Source organism: Scyliorhinus canicula, chromosome 3 (assembly GCF_902713615.1).
Source record: "Scyliorhinus canicula chromosome 3, sScyCan1.1, whole genome shotgun sequence".
Classification (NCBI taxonomy): domain Eukaryota; kingdom Metazoa; phylum Chordata; class Chondrichthyes; order Carcharhiniformes; family Scyliorhinidae; genus Scyliorhinus; species Scyliorhinus canicula.
The window spans coordinates 244,317,773-244,334,173 of record NC_052148.1 but is presented as its reverse complement, the minus strand read 5'-3'; the positions used below and the strand labels follow the sequence as shown (position 1 = coordinate 244,334,173).

General features: G+C 45.1%; 1 protein-coding gene across 3 annotated transcripts in view; it reads left to right on the top strand.

The window, feature by feature from the left end:
• Positions 1-16,401, top strand: part of slc7a11 (solute carrier family 7 member 11) — a 242,286-nt gene that overhangs the window by 47,712 nt on the left and 178,173 nt on the right. For all 3 annotated transcript variants that reach the window (XM_038792505.1, XM_038792506.1, XM_038792507.1), the window contains exon 3: positions 8,190-8,305. In XM_038792505.1, the coding sequence (XP_038648433.1) occupies positions 8,190-8,305 (116 nt within the window). The remainder of the gene's footprint in view (positions 1-8,189; positions 8,306-16,401) is intronic.

Below are 16,401 nucleotides of genomic sequence, written 5' to 3'. Positions count from 1 at the left end.
TCCTTGCCTCTCCAAGTGGAAATTCATTCTGCCACTCAGAATTTTTACCAATAATTTCCCTACTACTGATGTTATATTCACTGGCCTGGTTATTCACCATTTCCCTTCTTGAATAATGATACCAGATTAGATGTCCTTCAGTCCTCCGGCACCTTTCCTGAGGTCAGAGAGGACTTCAAAATTAGTGTTGGAGCCCCTGCAATCTCATCCCTTGCCACCTTAGGATACATCTCATCTGGCCTGGGGATTCATCCACTTTTCTATAATTAGATCAACCTTCTCTGTGGTGAACACAGATGCAAAACACTCATTCAATGCCTTATCTAAGACTTTTGGCTCTATGCACAGATTGCCACTTTTGTCCCTGTGGGCCCTATGCTTTCCCTGGTTACCCACTTGCCCTTAATTTACTTATAAAACACTTTAGGATTTATTTTACCCACCAGTGTTTTTTCATGTTTCTTCACACCTAATTTATTTTTTAAGTATCCTCCTGCACTTCCTAAACTCCTCCAGGGCATCCACTCTTTTGAGTCCCCTGTATCTCCCTTGGCATTCGGGTTGTCGGAATCTTTGGTCCCGACCTTTACCATTAAGGTATCATGTTGACTTTGTACTCTCTCTATTTCCTTTTTCAATGACCCCTACTGCTCTGGGCAAAGCGGTATATAAAAAAATGGCTGTTGCTGAAAATTCTTAGGAATTGCAAATGGCATCAATCCAAAATAGTGATCCTAATCCAATGTATTACAAATAGTAAATATTAGCACTCAGATAAGTGACAGAATTATCAATGCTGCACCCCATGTACAACAGATGTATTTGGCGTGACTTGACTCTGCAAAACATTGTTATCTGATTGATTCCAGTGTAAATAAGCACACCTTTTCCTCTGTAGAAATTATCTCCATGCATAACAAAGCATGGCAGAAGCGATATTTTCCTATTCCCGACATACACTGTGCTCTCTTTGAGTGTCTCATCATCACCATTCTCCATATCTGTTTCTCTTATGCCCAACCCTGGGATCGGTATCATTGGATGAGATTTTCTCTGGTACAAAACATTCACAAGGAAAGTACTCCTCCGAACATGGCAGCTTATTCTAGGGAAGGGGCTGCTATTGTTTGCATCTCCGGGGCTTGTCTCTGGTGAGCTCCTATGGAATTCTCGAAGATTGAATGCGTGGCATGTGTGATAAACAGCAGTCTTGGGCAGCATGTCTGCAGGCACTGCCATTCCCGAATCTGTGTTCCCAACAAAGTGTAGACATTTAGGGCATGATTTTACGGCTATGTTGCGCCCGGAAAGCAGCTCGCCAATAGAAGCTCCCAGGGTCTATCCAGCTTGCAACGCCTTGTGAGAGTTTGCAATGTAAATCAGGCCCATTGGGGACAGGATTACCTTTTAGAAAATCTGCATATTAAAGCGAGGCAGCGAGCCCAACTTTGATGATCAGATTCCTGAGCTATCTGAGGCATTGGGACCTATCTCCTTCACCTCGAAGACCTTGGCAAGTGCCATTCAGTGCTGGTCTCTACAAACACGGACCAGACGGAAAGGCACTCGTGGGGGTCTCCCAAAGGATCGGAGGCCCCTAGCTGCATGCACTTTGGGCAGGGTAGCACCCTAGCACTGCTGGTACCACACAGGAACCCTGGCACTGCCAGCCTGCCACTCTGGCATTATCAGTCTTCAAGCTGCTCTAGTCGCATTTATCCCATTTTCTACAGTTAAACTTGAATCCTCCCTGAACTAAAAATTACCTCTGAAATATTTCTATGAACCATGAACTGGGTATTTATAACAACAGACGTCTCCTGCGCCCCAATACACACTGCTCCCACAACACTCAAGAAGCTTAATATCACCCAAGAGAAAGCAACACACTTGATTGGCACCCTATTCATCACCTTCTCCTTTAAATCGCTCCATCACTGGTGCACCGTGGCAGCAGTGTGAACCTTCTTACATAGATCCCTGAAAGTTGCCACCCAGGTTGATAGGGTTGTGAAGAAGGCCTATGGTGTGTTGGCCTTTATTGGTAGAGGGATTGAGTTCCGGAGCCATGAGGTCATGTTGCAGCTGTACAAAACTCTGGTACGGCCGCATTTGGAGTATTGCGTACAGTTCTGGTCGCCTCATTATAGGAAGGACATGGAAGCTTTGGAACGGGTGCAGAGGAGATTTACCAGGACATTGCCTGGTATGGAGGGAAAATCTTATGAGGAAAGGCTGATGGACTTGAGGTTGTTTTCGTTAGAGAGACGAAGGTTAAGAGGTGACTTAATAGAGGCATACAAAATGATCAGAGGGTCAGATAGGGTGGACAGTGAGAGCCTTCTCCCGCGGATGGAGGTGGCTAGCACGAGGGGACATAGCTTTAAATTGAGGGGTAATAGATATAGGACAGAGGTCAGAGGTAGGTTTTTTACACAGAGTGGTGAGGCCGTGGAATGCCCTACCTGCAACAGTAGTGAACTCGGCAACATTGAGGGCATTTAAAAGTTTATTGGATAAGCATATGGATGATAATGGCATAGTGTAGGTTAGATGGCCTTTAGTTTTTGACTTCCCATGTCGGTGCAACATCGTGGGCCGAAGGGCCTGTACTGTATCGTTCTATGTTCTATGTTCTATTTTCTAAGTTGCATTGGAGAAACTCACCAAGACTCCTTTGACAGTATCTTCCAAACTCGAGACCCCTACCACCTAGAACAGTGTTCTTCAAACTTTTTTTCTGGGGACCCATTCTTACCAACCGGCTAACCTTCGGGACCCAACGCGGCCGACCTTCGCGACCCACGCCGGCCGACCTGAATGACCCACACCGGCCGACCTGAGCGACCCACACCGGCCGACCTGAGCGACCCACACCGGCCGACCTGAGCGACCCACACCGGCCGACCTGAGCGACCCACCATTTTCTCTTACCTTGTTTGCTGCTGATAAAAATTGATGAAATGACTTTGGGTCCCTTTGGCCCTCGTACACGCTCCTCCAATGGAACCTGTTGGATGAAGGTGAGGCCTTCCTGTGTCGGAAAGTATGGAGTCTCCATCTGTCCAAAGTTCTGCACTTTTTTCCTGTAAAATTTTATCAAATAAAATCCGCCCCGAACTTGTAAAAAAATAAAATGAATAAAATAAATGAAAAAATGAATAAAACACTTCGAACTTGTAAAAAAAATAAAATGAATAAAATAACTGAAAAAAAAAAATTAATTGAATAAAATAAATGAATAAAACCTCCCCGAACTTGAAACACAAAGCTGCGACCGTTTAAAAAAATAGCGGCCTAACTGCGCCCGATCATCGACGCGCATCCGCATTTTGCGCATACGAGCCGATGATCGTGCGCGCATGCGCAATGCGGACAAATTTTTGTTACATGTTTGCGGCCATTTTAAAGGCCACGAGCAGCCAGCGTTATTAAAAGCCGGCTGCTGCGCGGGGATTAGCGCGATCGGGAGCGCCGCGAAGGACGGCTCCACGACCCTCCCGACACCAGCCTGTGACCCACCCGCAGGTCGCGCCCCCGAGTTTGAAGAATACTGACCTAGAAGGAGAAGAGCAGCAGATACATGGAAACATCATATCTTCAAGTTCCCCTCCAAGCTACACACCACTCAGACTTGGAAATATATCGCCATTCCTTCACTGTCACTGGGTCAAAATACTGGACACTGTGGGTGTTCCTGCACCAAATGGACTGCAACAGCTCAAGAAGGAACACCCGCTGAGGCCTCATTTACCTTATTTCCATATTCAGGAAGAATATTCATGGGTTGGGGCACAATTTTTAAATGCAGCCCCGATCTTTCAACCTCCTTTGTTCCTCCACTGCAGCCTCTGGAACCCCACTGCTGCAAATTACCTTGAGCCACCCCTCTCTCTTCAGGGCAGGGGACCCCGATCCCTGACATGGGCAACCTGGCACCTGGGTACCTTGGCCCTGCCAGCCTGCCAGCGGGAGTGCCTGACCACCCGAAGGCCTCCAACAGCCTTCGCGAGCCCCCCCCCCCCGGGGTCCACATTTGTGTGGACCAGCTCTAAGTGGTGACATGGTGAGGTCGCCCAGGTGAGGTCATTTGTTCCCAGACCTCGGGGGAATATGGTGCAGACATTTAAATCTGTTAATATGCATTTCACCCAGCGAGGGCGAGGTCCAGAGCGCGATGTCTCACAAAATCTCGTTAATCTCGTGGGCCTCTCACGAGATTAAATGTCCTCGTCATATCACCAAATTGGGCGTGACAAGGCCCTTAAATCGCTTCTCATTAAGTCTGGCACTTTGGTAACATGGTTGTTTCTTTAGATGCTAGCATCATGACAGTAGTTGGCAGGACTCACAGCTGTTTGGCACACAGTGTATCAGTGATACACGTGGCATTGGCAGAGTGCCTGTGGAATTCTAGGTTGATTACAAGGAAGCCCTTGGGCAATTGAAGAAGTTGCACTCCACTTTGGTAATTAGTCAAAAGTTTACTCAAATGTAACACCCCTGTTCAAAATACATCACCTAAAGTTACCAGTTGCTGGCCTGTGCTCAAATTTCCAATAATATTGTTGCAGAGATGGACACCCAGAACTGGGAGGATTACAACCCAATTAAGTGCACGCAACAGCAGGCAGCTGGTGGGATAGGGTGCATTGCAGTTACCCTTTTTTATTCATTTTCGGGATCTGGGTGGCACTGGGTAGGCCAGCATTTGTTGCCCATCCCGAAATGCCCTTGAGAAAGTGTTGGTGAGCTGTCTTCTTGAACCACAGCAGTCCCACTGGTGTAGGTGCACCCACAGTGCTGTTAGTGAGGCAGTTACAGAATTTTGACCCAGCAACAGTGAAGGAACAGTGAAGCATGTGATACACACTGCTGTCACTGTTTCTTGGTGTTGGTGGGAGTACATGCTGTGGATGGGCTGCTTTGCCCTGGATTGTGTCAAGTTTTTTAAAAATGTTGTTGGAGCTGTAATCATCAAGGGAAAGTTGGGAATATTCCATCACACTCCTGACTTGTGTCTTGTAGATGATGGACAGGCTTTGGGGAATCAGGAGATGAGTGACTCTCTGCAGGATTCCTAGCCTTTGATCTGCTCATAGTATTTATATGGCTGGTCCAGTTGAGTTTCTGGTCAATGGTAACACCCAGGGTGCTCATAGTGGGGTATTCAGAGAAGGTAGTGCCATGGAATGAAAAGGGGCACTGGTTCATTTCCCTCTTGTTGGAGATGGTCATTGCCTGGCACTTGTGTGGCAAGAATGTTACTTGCTCCTTGTCAGTCCCAAACGTGGATATTGCTACATTTGGGCATGGACTGTTTCAGTATCTGAGGCGTCATGATGAACATTGTGCAATCATCAGCGAATATCCCCACTTCTGACCTTATGATGGAAGGAAAATTATTGATGAAGCAGTGGCAGATGGTTGGGCCTAGGAAATTACCCTGAGGAACTCCTGCAGTGATGTCCTAGAACTGACATGATTGACCTCCAACCACCACATCTTCCTTTGTGCCAGGTATGACTCTAACCAGTGGAGAGTTTCCCCTCCCAATTCCAATATTGTTGGGCTCTTTGATTCCATTTTCAGCCAAATGCTGCTTTGATGTCAAGGGCCGGTACTCTCACCTTATCTCTGCCACTCAGCTCTTTTGTCCATCTTTGAATCAAGGCTGTAATGAAGTCAGGAGCTGAGTGCCTTGGCTGAACCTAAACTAAGTGCCAATGAGCAGCTTGTTGCTAAGCAAGTGCCACTTGATAGTGCTGTTGATGACCCTGTCAATCACTTTACTGATGATTGAGAGGGGACGGATGGGGCAGTAATTGGCCAGGTTGGATTCATCATGCTTTTCGTGTATAGAGACATGCCTGGGAAACTTTCCACATTGCCAGCTGGATGCCAGTGTTTGTAGCTGTTCCCAAGGTGAAATTGGTGCTTGCAACTTGTTTACTGAACTCAGGTATGGAGTCAGCATTACACATTGGCCCCCTGCCTGTTTGACAGGGGGAGGGGGAGGGATGGCAGCCTCGCCTCTTGAAGAATGTTGTACTTTGACTGCAATGGTCAGGAAAACTACACAAATGGAACATTGGCTGCAAGTGGCTCTGATGCATCATTGAAAAGAAAAGAAACATCTACGTATCGCCTTTCATGGCCCCACAATGTTGGAAACCACCTTACAGCCAATGGATTACTGTTGAGGTACAGTCCCAGTTCTGGTGCTGGATTCTTCGTACCTCGACGCTGAAATCGTGGCCGGCACGGGGGTGGAGAATCCATTTTCCCGCAAGGAATCAGAACTGGTGCCGGTTACCCAATTCTGTTGGCCCCGAAAGGCGGTGTGCTCGGGGTGTACACCGCGCTGCCTCGGACCTACCTGGACTCATTGCCAGAGGCCCGCTCCGCCATTCTCCGCCCCTGACCGACTGAAGTCCCGATAGCGTGGATCTAATGTGGTCCAGCCGATCGGGATACTGGCCTGGTGGCTGCGGACTTAGTCCGCGGCTGCCCTGGTCGGGGGTGAGCCGATCGCAGGGCAGGGGGGGGCCTTATAGGTGGCAGGGAAATGTTTGTGTGGGTGGACAGGGTCGGGTGCGCGGCCAATCGGGTGGGATTATTTTTAGGGTCCAGCTCTGCGGTCCATCATGGAGCACGGCGCTGCCGCTGGAGGCCACCACCGTGCGCATGGGCGGCCTCTGACCCGGAACTGCGGGGGCTCGTATCTGCAGCAAAAGCTGCTAGATCTACGCCGGGTCCATGCTAGCTCCCTGCAGGGCTAGGAATTGTGGCCCTTTCACGCCACTTTTTCTGGCATGAAACTCCACAGTTTTGACACCAGCATAGGAACATAGTCCCAATAATAGAGAATTTAGCCACTAATGTAGGAAACACAGCAGAGAATCTGCATGCTCCCAGAAACAGAAATGTGAAAACAACCAAATCATCTGTTTTTATGACGTTGATTGAGGGATACCTTTTGGCCACGACATCAGGGATAACCCTGAGCGTAGCTGTAATATAGTCCAATGACCTCACCAGAATTGTCAAGTAAGAATACGGCCTTCTTACTCAACTGTCACAACTGCAAACCCTGCATCGCCAGGTCTCACAGTGCACCCCTTCACCATTCCCATTATTCACTTACAACCATCATGTATCGTTCCACTTCCTTACTCTCGTTCTCACACACTTTTGCTTGCTGCTTTCATTGCTATTGCAACCCTCACTGTGCTACCGTGCCTAGAGCGGCATGGTAGCACAGTAGTTAGCTCTCTTACTTCACAGCGCCAGGGTCCCAGGTTCGATTCCCGGCTTGGGCTACTGTCTGTGCAGAGTCTCCACGTTCTCCCCGTGTCTCCGTGGGTTTCCTCCGCGTGCTCTAGTTTCCGCTCACAAGTCCTGAAAGACGTATTTTTAGGTGAATTAGATATTCTGAATCCTCCCTCTGTGTACCCAAACAGGTGCCAAAATGTGGCGACTAGGGGCTTTTCCCAGGACCTTCATTGAAGTGTTAATGTAAGCCTACTTGTGGCAATTAAGAAAAATAATATTTCAGAATTTGCACACGACATACAAACTATTTGACTATGACAGGCACAGCCTCTAAGTTCCTCAAAACAATGTTGGGAACATACTCCTTTTTTACAGTGGAAGGTCATACCCATCTTGTGACAATTAGACGGGGAGGTCAGGTGCACCATCAAATCCGATCCGCTGTGAAACAAAACACATCACAAGCAGGGGGAGAGTCAATCTTCAGGCGAGTGACGGGATTGGAGGGGCTTCTTTACACTTTCAAGTTTTTGGTTCCAATTTTCGAAATGTAAAAGGTCCTGTAATTTAGAAGAATTAATAGATTTCAAATGTCTGGAGAATATAAGGGGTAAAAAAATCTTTCCTCAGGAGATTGGATAGATTGGATAGACTGCATGATAATATGAATTGGACAGTCTGTATTAAGGAGCCCAAGTGGTCTTTTCTTGTTCCCTGCCTTCCTATGCTCTGATTTCACAATTCCTGCCCTATGTGCAACCTTGAAATTGATAAAGCACTTTATTTGCGATCGTCGTCCTGTTTAGAGTTACTCTGGGAAAAGTCTATGGAATAAAAGGATCCTTTGGTGTTTTCATGGTTACACGTCATCTGAGGACATAGCAGCTAATACCATTGTGTTTCTCTTTGTACAGCCCTGCAGCTACTGCTGTGATATCCTTGGCTTTTGGCCAATATATACTGGAGCCAATTTTTATGCCATGTGGAGTCCCAGAACTTGCTATCAAGATGGTCACCACCATTGGAATCAGTAAGTTTTCTCACATTGTGTTCAGTCAAGCAAGATCAGTTACATCATTTTAATATATCCCAAAAAGTGAATTTTTACTGCATTCTACTGTGGCTTAAAAAAGCATGGAAAATAGTTGTACTGCGCCTGAAGCAACAATACATTTGAACTGTGTGATTTTCATCTCCATAACCCCTGATCTGTGATACTAACTGGACAGTTTGAGGGAGATAGATTGGTTCAGAAACTTTGGGCTGAATTTTCATCCTAAGGCAGAGGTGGGTATCGAGCATGTGTGCTGGCAGGTTTCTCGCTACCTCCTGGCATGCCTGTCTGCTGTCACTTTCCTGCGTCCTGCCTCTTTGTAGAGAAGTGGGTACCGGGAGGGGTGGGGGTGCGGGGGGATGGGGGTTGGGGGGGGGGGGGGGGGGGAATGTAAAAGGTCAACAGCAATGAGCGAATATTTGTTCCTTTCCCAATGGTTATCCAATTCGACCAATTAAATATCGGTTGTTTCGGGGGTCTTTGTACTTTTTTGTGTTTGCTATTCTGTTTCTAATCCCTGATTTCCCATTATTGGCGTTATTGATTGGTAATGTGTATTACGCTTGGAGGAAGTGGAAGCACTGTGAGAGGATGCCAGGTAGTTAAGTTTGTCCATAAGGTGCTCTGAGCTCTCCCACCAACACCCACATCTTTGCACCTACAAGGGTACTAGACTTCAAGTTGGCAGATGTTGTCCTAATGCAGGATAAGAACAAATGGAAAAGGAGCAGGAATAGACCATGTGATCCCTGGACTCTACTCCACCCCCCCCCCCCCCCCCTCCCCCCCCAAATAACTTTTGACTCCCAGGAGAAACAGCCTCTCATAGAATCTTCTGCGTTTTGATGTGATATATATATATATATATATATATACTGTGGGAACCTGCCTTCTTATGGTCAGGGTCAACCAAGGGAGTAACTGCTGAACAGTATCACCTGCTGCATCAGAGGCCTGTGGCTGCTACACAGCGAAGGGATGTCACACAGAGACATGGTAATGGTCAGCTGCAGCCTGCAGCTTAGTTGCACTGCCTTGCTGGCATGCTGCACACTCATGGAGTGGTGCAGAGGGAAACATCACATATAGCACCACCTCAACGTCAACTGTGATCATGGAGTTTGTCAAGTGCTGAGCTACACTCACTTGCCTGCAGACTCACGCTAGCCCTTGGGGGCATCTTTCCCTTTCCATTTCACTTTTCATTCCTCGCCACTTCTTAATTACCTGTATTTCCAGCCTTGGTAAACACTACCGAAGGGCTCCTCAGAGGCTTCCCCACCCCCTTGTGGAAAACCCCTTTAATTGAGCTCATCCTTTAAATTTCACTTATATACAATGTTCCTCTTGCACCAACTATATGAGATGGCATCTGGCTGTGTGGATAATTACTCAGCTGAGGTTACAACATGAAAATTAAGTGTTACTTGCACATAAGATTTAATTGGGTCTTATAGCAGCGCAAAGAAAATGAGGACCGACGTAAGATGAAGATCGGCCCTCCTGTGATGTAATACGGGGATAACTTGTGCCCTTTTCATTAGACTGTTTTCACATCTAAACCCTTCTGGTGAGGAAAACAGATCTTCACAACAGTTCCAAAAACACAGGGTATTTAGAATCAAAACTTAACATTTAACCAAAGCCTTTCTGCGTCATGGTCCTGGAGATGGTGCTCACTGGATATCACCAGGGATACAGCCTCCCTCTGACTGATGAATGTGCTTTTCACATTCAAATGATAGTCAAAATGTGTGGGTAATTCCAAACGCTTTCACTGCTCCTTGGGAGGTTTTCCACCATTGCCTACGTTATTCGCAGCGAGAAACGTGATTTTACCTGTTCATCAGCACAAGTGAAAAATCTGGTAGTCTATTTACGCCAAAAGGAAAATTTGGAGGAAAAAGAAAAGACTTGCATTTATATTGTGCCTCTTGACCTCTAAACCTCTCAAAGCAAATCACAGCCAATGAAGTCTAGTTGGTGTTGTAATGTAAGAACTGTAGAAGCTAATTACAACAACCAGCAATCAGAATCACAGTATCTTTACAGTGGAAACGGAGGCTATTCAACCCCTCAAGTCTGTACTAGCTCTCTGAACAAGCATTCCATCTCGTGCCACTCCCCTGCCTTCGCCTCGTAACCTTGCACATTCTTTCTTTTCTGATAGCAATCCAATTCCCTTTTGAATACCTCAATTGAACCTGCCTCCATCACCTTCTCAGGAAGTTCGTTCCAGGCTCCAACCACCCGTCAAGGTGAAAACATATTACCTTAAATCACCCCTACTCCTTTTGTCCATTTTTTTAAACCTGTGTCCTCTAGTTCTTGATGCTCTCTCGAGTGGAAACAGTTTCTCACTATTTACCCTATCCATACCCCTCAGAACCTTGAATATCTCCTCTCAGCCTTCACTTCTCCAAAGAAAATGGACCAAACCTCGTCACTCATTCCTCATTGTTACAACAGTTGTTTATCTTTGGAATTGTTCTTGCGAATCTCCTCTGTACTCTCTCCAATGCCTTCACATCCTTCCTCAAGTATGGGACAGTACTCCAAACGAGGCCGAACTAATATCTTATTCAAGTTCAACATGACCTCCTTACTCTTGTACTTAATGCACCTATTAATAATTAATATGCTTTATTAACTGCTCTCAACATGCCCAGCCACCTTCAACGACTTATGTACATACACAGTGAGGTCCCTTTGTTCCTGCACCTCCTTTCGAGTTTCTCCCTTTATTGTATACGGTCTCTCCATATTCTTCCTGCCAAAATGAATCACTGCACACTTCTCTGTGTTGACCCTCATCTGCCATTTGTCTGCCCAACCCACCAACATGTCCATGTACTTTTGAAGTTCCAGACTATTCTTGTCACAGTTGACAATGTTTGCAGTCTTTGTATCATCTGCACATTTTGAACTCATGCCCTGCAGATCTCAGTCTAGGACATTGTTATATATCAGGAAGAGTAAGGGACCCAACACTGACCCCTGAGGAGCTCCACTACAAACTGTACTTCAATCTGAGAGACAACTATTTATCACTGCTCTCTGTTTCCTGTCACTCAGCCAGTTTCTTATCCAAGTGTCTACTTTCCCATTCATTTCATGAGTTAAGAGTTTTTCTCCCAAGTCTGTTGTGTGATGATGATTGAAAGATAACAGAATCAGGGCAATCTGCTTTTATTTCAATACAGTTGCAGGATCCTTTACCTGAGCAACAGGCAGGGACAGTTTAATGTCTCATCTAAAGGAGGGTACCTCTGAAAATGCAGTACTCCCTTAGTCTTGCATAGAAGTAGATTATATACTCCTGGAGCATGGCCTGAAGCATGTGTGCTCCCAATGAGCCGTACAGGTGTGTACTGTACATCATAATGCCTGTATTCTTAAATGCATTTAAGGCAGCAATCCTATGTAAGGCTCCAGGTGAACTTCACTGTCATGCTTTATGATGCCAAATGAACCACAAGATTACGACTCAGATTTGTAACATTTACACTCATCTCCTTGTCTTTAAGTGATGCAGTCAACATGGCTCTCTGCACAGCTAGGCAATGAATATGCTGTAGCAAACATAACATGCTGTAAGAAATAACGTGAGAGATTTGAAAAACAATATCTGATAACCCCCCCTTGCAATAGGCATAGGGATAGAAATTGGTTAACTTGACATGATTCACGTGCTGGGGCAGAAAGTTGTTAAGAGGGGAAGGATGTGTGGCAGAGATGCCAGAACTAAATCTAATAAGTTCCTCATGGAAGAAGGATGTCAGGAAGGGAGCAAGTTTTGGTTGGCGGCAGAAGACAGTGTAAACTTTCCTTGATAACAGCATTGTAGGTGCACCTGCGCCGGATAGACCGCAAAGGGTAGTGAAGATGGCTCACCATCGCCATTAATGATGGGCAGTGACCCTCAGACCCTATGAAAGAATTTTTAAAATACATAGAGCCAGGAGGCTCATACAGGAAAAAATATTTTTTTTAAACTTGATTTTTTTTTCTTTGGTCCTTCTTCTGACATGACTGTTGTAGGCCCCAAAACATTGAGCGGAACATGCCTGGCATGCGGTGCAGTCATAAGAACATAAGAACATAAGAACTAGGAGCAGGAGTAGGCCATCTGGCCCCTCGAGCCTGCTCCGCCATTCAATGAGATCATGGCTGATCTTTTGTGGACTCAGCTCCACTTTCCGGCCTGAACACCATAACCCTTAATCCCTTTATTCTTCAAAAAAACTATCTATCTTTACCTTAAAAATATTTAATGAAGGAGCCTCAACTGCTTCACTGGGCAAGGAATTCCATAGATTCACAACCCTTTGGGTGAAGAAGTTTCTCCTAAACTCAGTCCTAAATGTACTTCCCCTTATTTTGAGGCTATGTCCCCTAGTTCTGCTTTCACCCGCCAGTGGAAACAACCTGCCCGCATCTATCCTATCTACTCCCTTCATAATTTTAAATGTTTCTATAAGATCCCCCCTCATCCTTCTAAATTCCAACGAGTACAGTCCCAGTCTACTCAACCTCTCCTCATAATCCAACCCCTCCAGCTCTGGGATTAACCTAGTGAATCTCCTCTGCACACCCTCCAGTGCCAGTATGTCCTTTCTCAAGTAAGGAGACCAAAACTGAACACAATACTCCAGGTGTGGCCTCACTAACACCTTATACAATTGCAACATAATCTCCCTAGTCTTAAACTCCATCCCTCTAGCAATGAAGGACAAAATTCCATTTGCCTTCTTAATCACCTGTTGCACCTGTAAACCAACTTCCTGTGACTCATGCACTAGCACACCCAGGTCATTGACCATCAAGTTTCATTGAAGGGTCTGAAACAGGAGTGAGGTCTATCATTTGCAGAGCTAATGGGCTTTATGGCTTTTTGGGAGGTTGGTCACCCTGCGTACCTCCAAGGTACCTTTTCCAATTTGACATGTGACTATCTTCTGGGAAGACTGACCATGCAGATTGCACACTTCATAATGGCCATTAAGTGCATGGGAAAAAGAGGTGCTGTGCATCCAATGTTCAGTAACTACTTTACTTCTAATCAAGGCAGATGCCAAATGGAATTTCTTTTTCAGCTGTGTGGTTCCCGAAAATACAGATGTGCAACTTGCATATTCTTGTCTTATTTTAATCTGGTACTTTGGGATTCCAACCTAAGGTGAACATTGTGATATTGCCCCTCTGGATTCTCCATCTCTGTGCAAATCACCTCAACTCTGGTCAGTTTCCCATGGGCTCAGAGAGGAAAGAATCCTGCAGAACCTGGCACGTTCCTCAACTGACAGAGTTTTGAGCTGTAGTAGACTGCGTTGCTCACTTATGATTTAGAGGCAGGGTCGATGAAGCTATATGAATGCACATGCTATCCACCTGAAAATCTACTCCAAACGTCTCATGGTCAGCCATATTTAATTCAGTATTTAAACTTAGTGTAGTATGAAGTGACAGTAATTCACAAATAATTCTAATTTGAATTCAGTTTCTGGAATATAATAAATACACTCCCCTCTGTACACCTCATCCTCTCCTGGTAATAGGGATCAGGTTCAGGCAAATACATGGTGCGGAATTTGATAAATTTCCCAGAATGCAAACTAAATCTCTTAATGGGCCTTTTGGTCATATTTTTCATTTGCACGGGGAAATGCTTCAGGGTACAGCCAATAAGTGTGGAAATTAGTCTTAAAGTGTGCTTTTTTTTCTCATGAAAGAGATTTTTCACTTTCGAAAGCAAATATTTGTGTAGAAGTGTATTTCACAATGTACTTGCTCCTATTATTTCTCTGATTTTTAAAATATATTTGTAGTGGCTGCACATTTCAGCAGTGAATTTGCCTTAGAAAAGATGCGAGAAGATCAGAATTAACACCTAAGACAGCTAACCCAGCCAGGATTTTCAGTCATTTTAACAATTCAACTGCACATGCAAAAATCTACTGACCTGAAACAATGAGCTAGGTTTTCATCCTAGAGGCGGGCAGAAGGAGTTGGGTCATTTCCTGTTGCCATGGTGGAGTGAGGGATGCTAAATTAATCAGGCCTCACCGCTACAGAAAGAGATCTGATAGCCAGAGGGGCTCCCAAGAACTGAGGCGGGCTATTTAAAAGGCCCCTCTCAATCCTCTGAACTTTGTCCCAGCTAAAATAATGATGAAAAAATAAAAAACCCTCTAGCCCTCACCCCTCACACTCCTTCATGCCCCTCCATACTCACAATGCCGTATCCATGCCAACTCATGCCACCTCAGCCAAGAGGCTTGAGTGTGTGCTCAAACATCCATTTGAAACAGCTAAACGCCAGGAATAAACATTGCTTGACAGCTCTTGGTCTTTGAATCTATTCTATTAACTCCACAATCCACAGTATCCCTACAGTGCAGAAGGACGTTGTTTGGCTCATCGAGTCTGCACCAACCCTCTGAAAGAACATTCTACCTTGGCCCACTACCCCGCCCTAACCCCGTAAACCTTCACATTAATCATGGCCAATCAACCTAACCTACACACTCTTAGACTGTGGGAGGAAGACCGGAGCACCCGGAGGAAACCCATGCAGACACGTGGATAATGTGCAAACTCCACACAGAGAGCCACCCAAGATGAAAATCGAACCCAGGTTTCTGGCACTATGAGGTAATGACTGATGCTAACCACTATGCCACAACATGAAGAGGTTTTTAGTGCTTGTAATTTCAACTTTGTTACACTACAGAGTCTGTAAGATTGACACTTATCGGGCTGTGGTGACATGAGTTTTTTTAAGAAAGTAGAAAGTCATGAATGAAAGACTACTTAAAGTTTTTTCACACATCTATAGGTACAATAGGTTCTATAGTGGCTGAATAAGCATGGACATGCCATAGCTGGGGAGCATAGCTTGGCATGGAGATATGAGGGGCCATGTGGGTTGGGTGTGCATTGCTTGGCATGGACAATGTGGGGTCTTTGGGAATGAGTTGAGGGGCATAGCTTGGCCAGGGGAGCGTATGGGTAAGACCTTTTGAACTTACCTTTCAAAATGTTCTCTCGTCTAGATTATTGTTCATGCCAGCTCTTTGAGGGATTATGTGCTCACTGTTAATGTGCCAAAGTATAAGCTTGTTCTTTGTAATGTTTCATTATCTTTCTCCTACTTTAATAAATACTTGTATTGTTGTTGAATGAAAGAGAGGTTGAGCTCTCACTGTTTCCGCAGACATTTCTTACTAATATGCAAAAACCGATAGACCAGGCTAAACCAGTGTTAATGTCAGCAGAGTTTCATAACAAGAGCCTCAGAGCTCTTGATGTGAAGAATTTGGGGTCAACATTTATCTATGCCAGAGACATGGGTAGTGTAAAACAAGTTTTCCATGACTGTGCTGGACCAATTTCAGTCTATTTTCCTTTAGCATTGATGACTTGGGCCTGGAATCAATAAGACCCAAACAGCTTTGCCAGCTTTGTCCCAGTTTCCTGCCGTAACTTTGTTTGGAGATTAATGGAACGCTCAGAGAAATGGCCTAAATAGATGTAAAAAATTAATTGTACAAATGTTTACAGCAGAAATAATAGTCCCTTTTGTCCAGCAGGTCCATGCCAGTCTCCTCCAATTCCTGTTTCATCTAATCTCATTAATGTATCCTGCTATTTTTTCCTTTCTCCTGTGCTCATTCAGCTCCTCCTTAAACACATTTATGTTAATTGTCTCAACTGCAGTTGTGGCAGTGAGTGACATATTATAAACATGCTCTGGGTAAGGAAGTTTCTTCCGGATTCTCTGTTGAATTTATTAGTTATCACCACATATTTTTGGCCGCTAGATCTGGTTGTCTGCACAAATCAAAACAAACTATTTCCATCTTCCCCGTTGAATCTTCCATGATCTTAAAAACCCCTTGATCTGGAGAAAAGAACCCCAGCGGATACTATCTGTTTAGTTAGGTATAATTGCTCCATTCTGGTATCATTCTAATAAATTGTTTTTGTGCTTTTTACACTCCCTCTGTTTCCTCTTTATGGCAGGGATACTAAAATGTTCCAAGCATTTATACCATTTATCCTGGGATTCA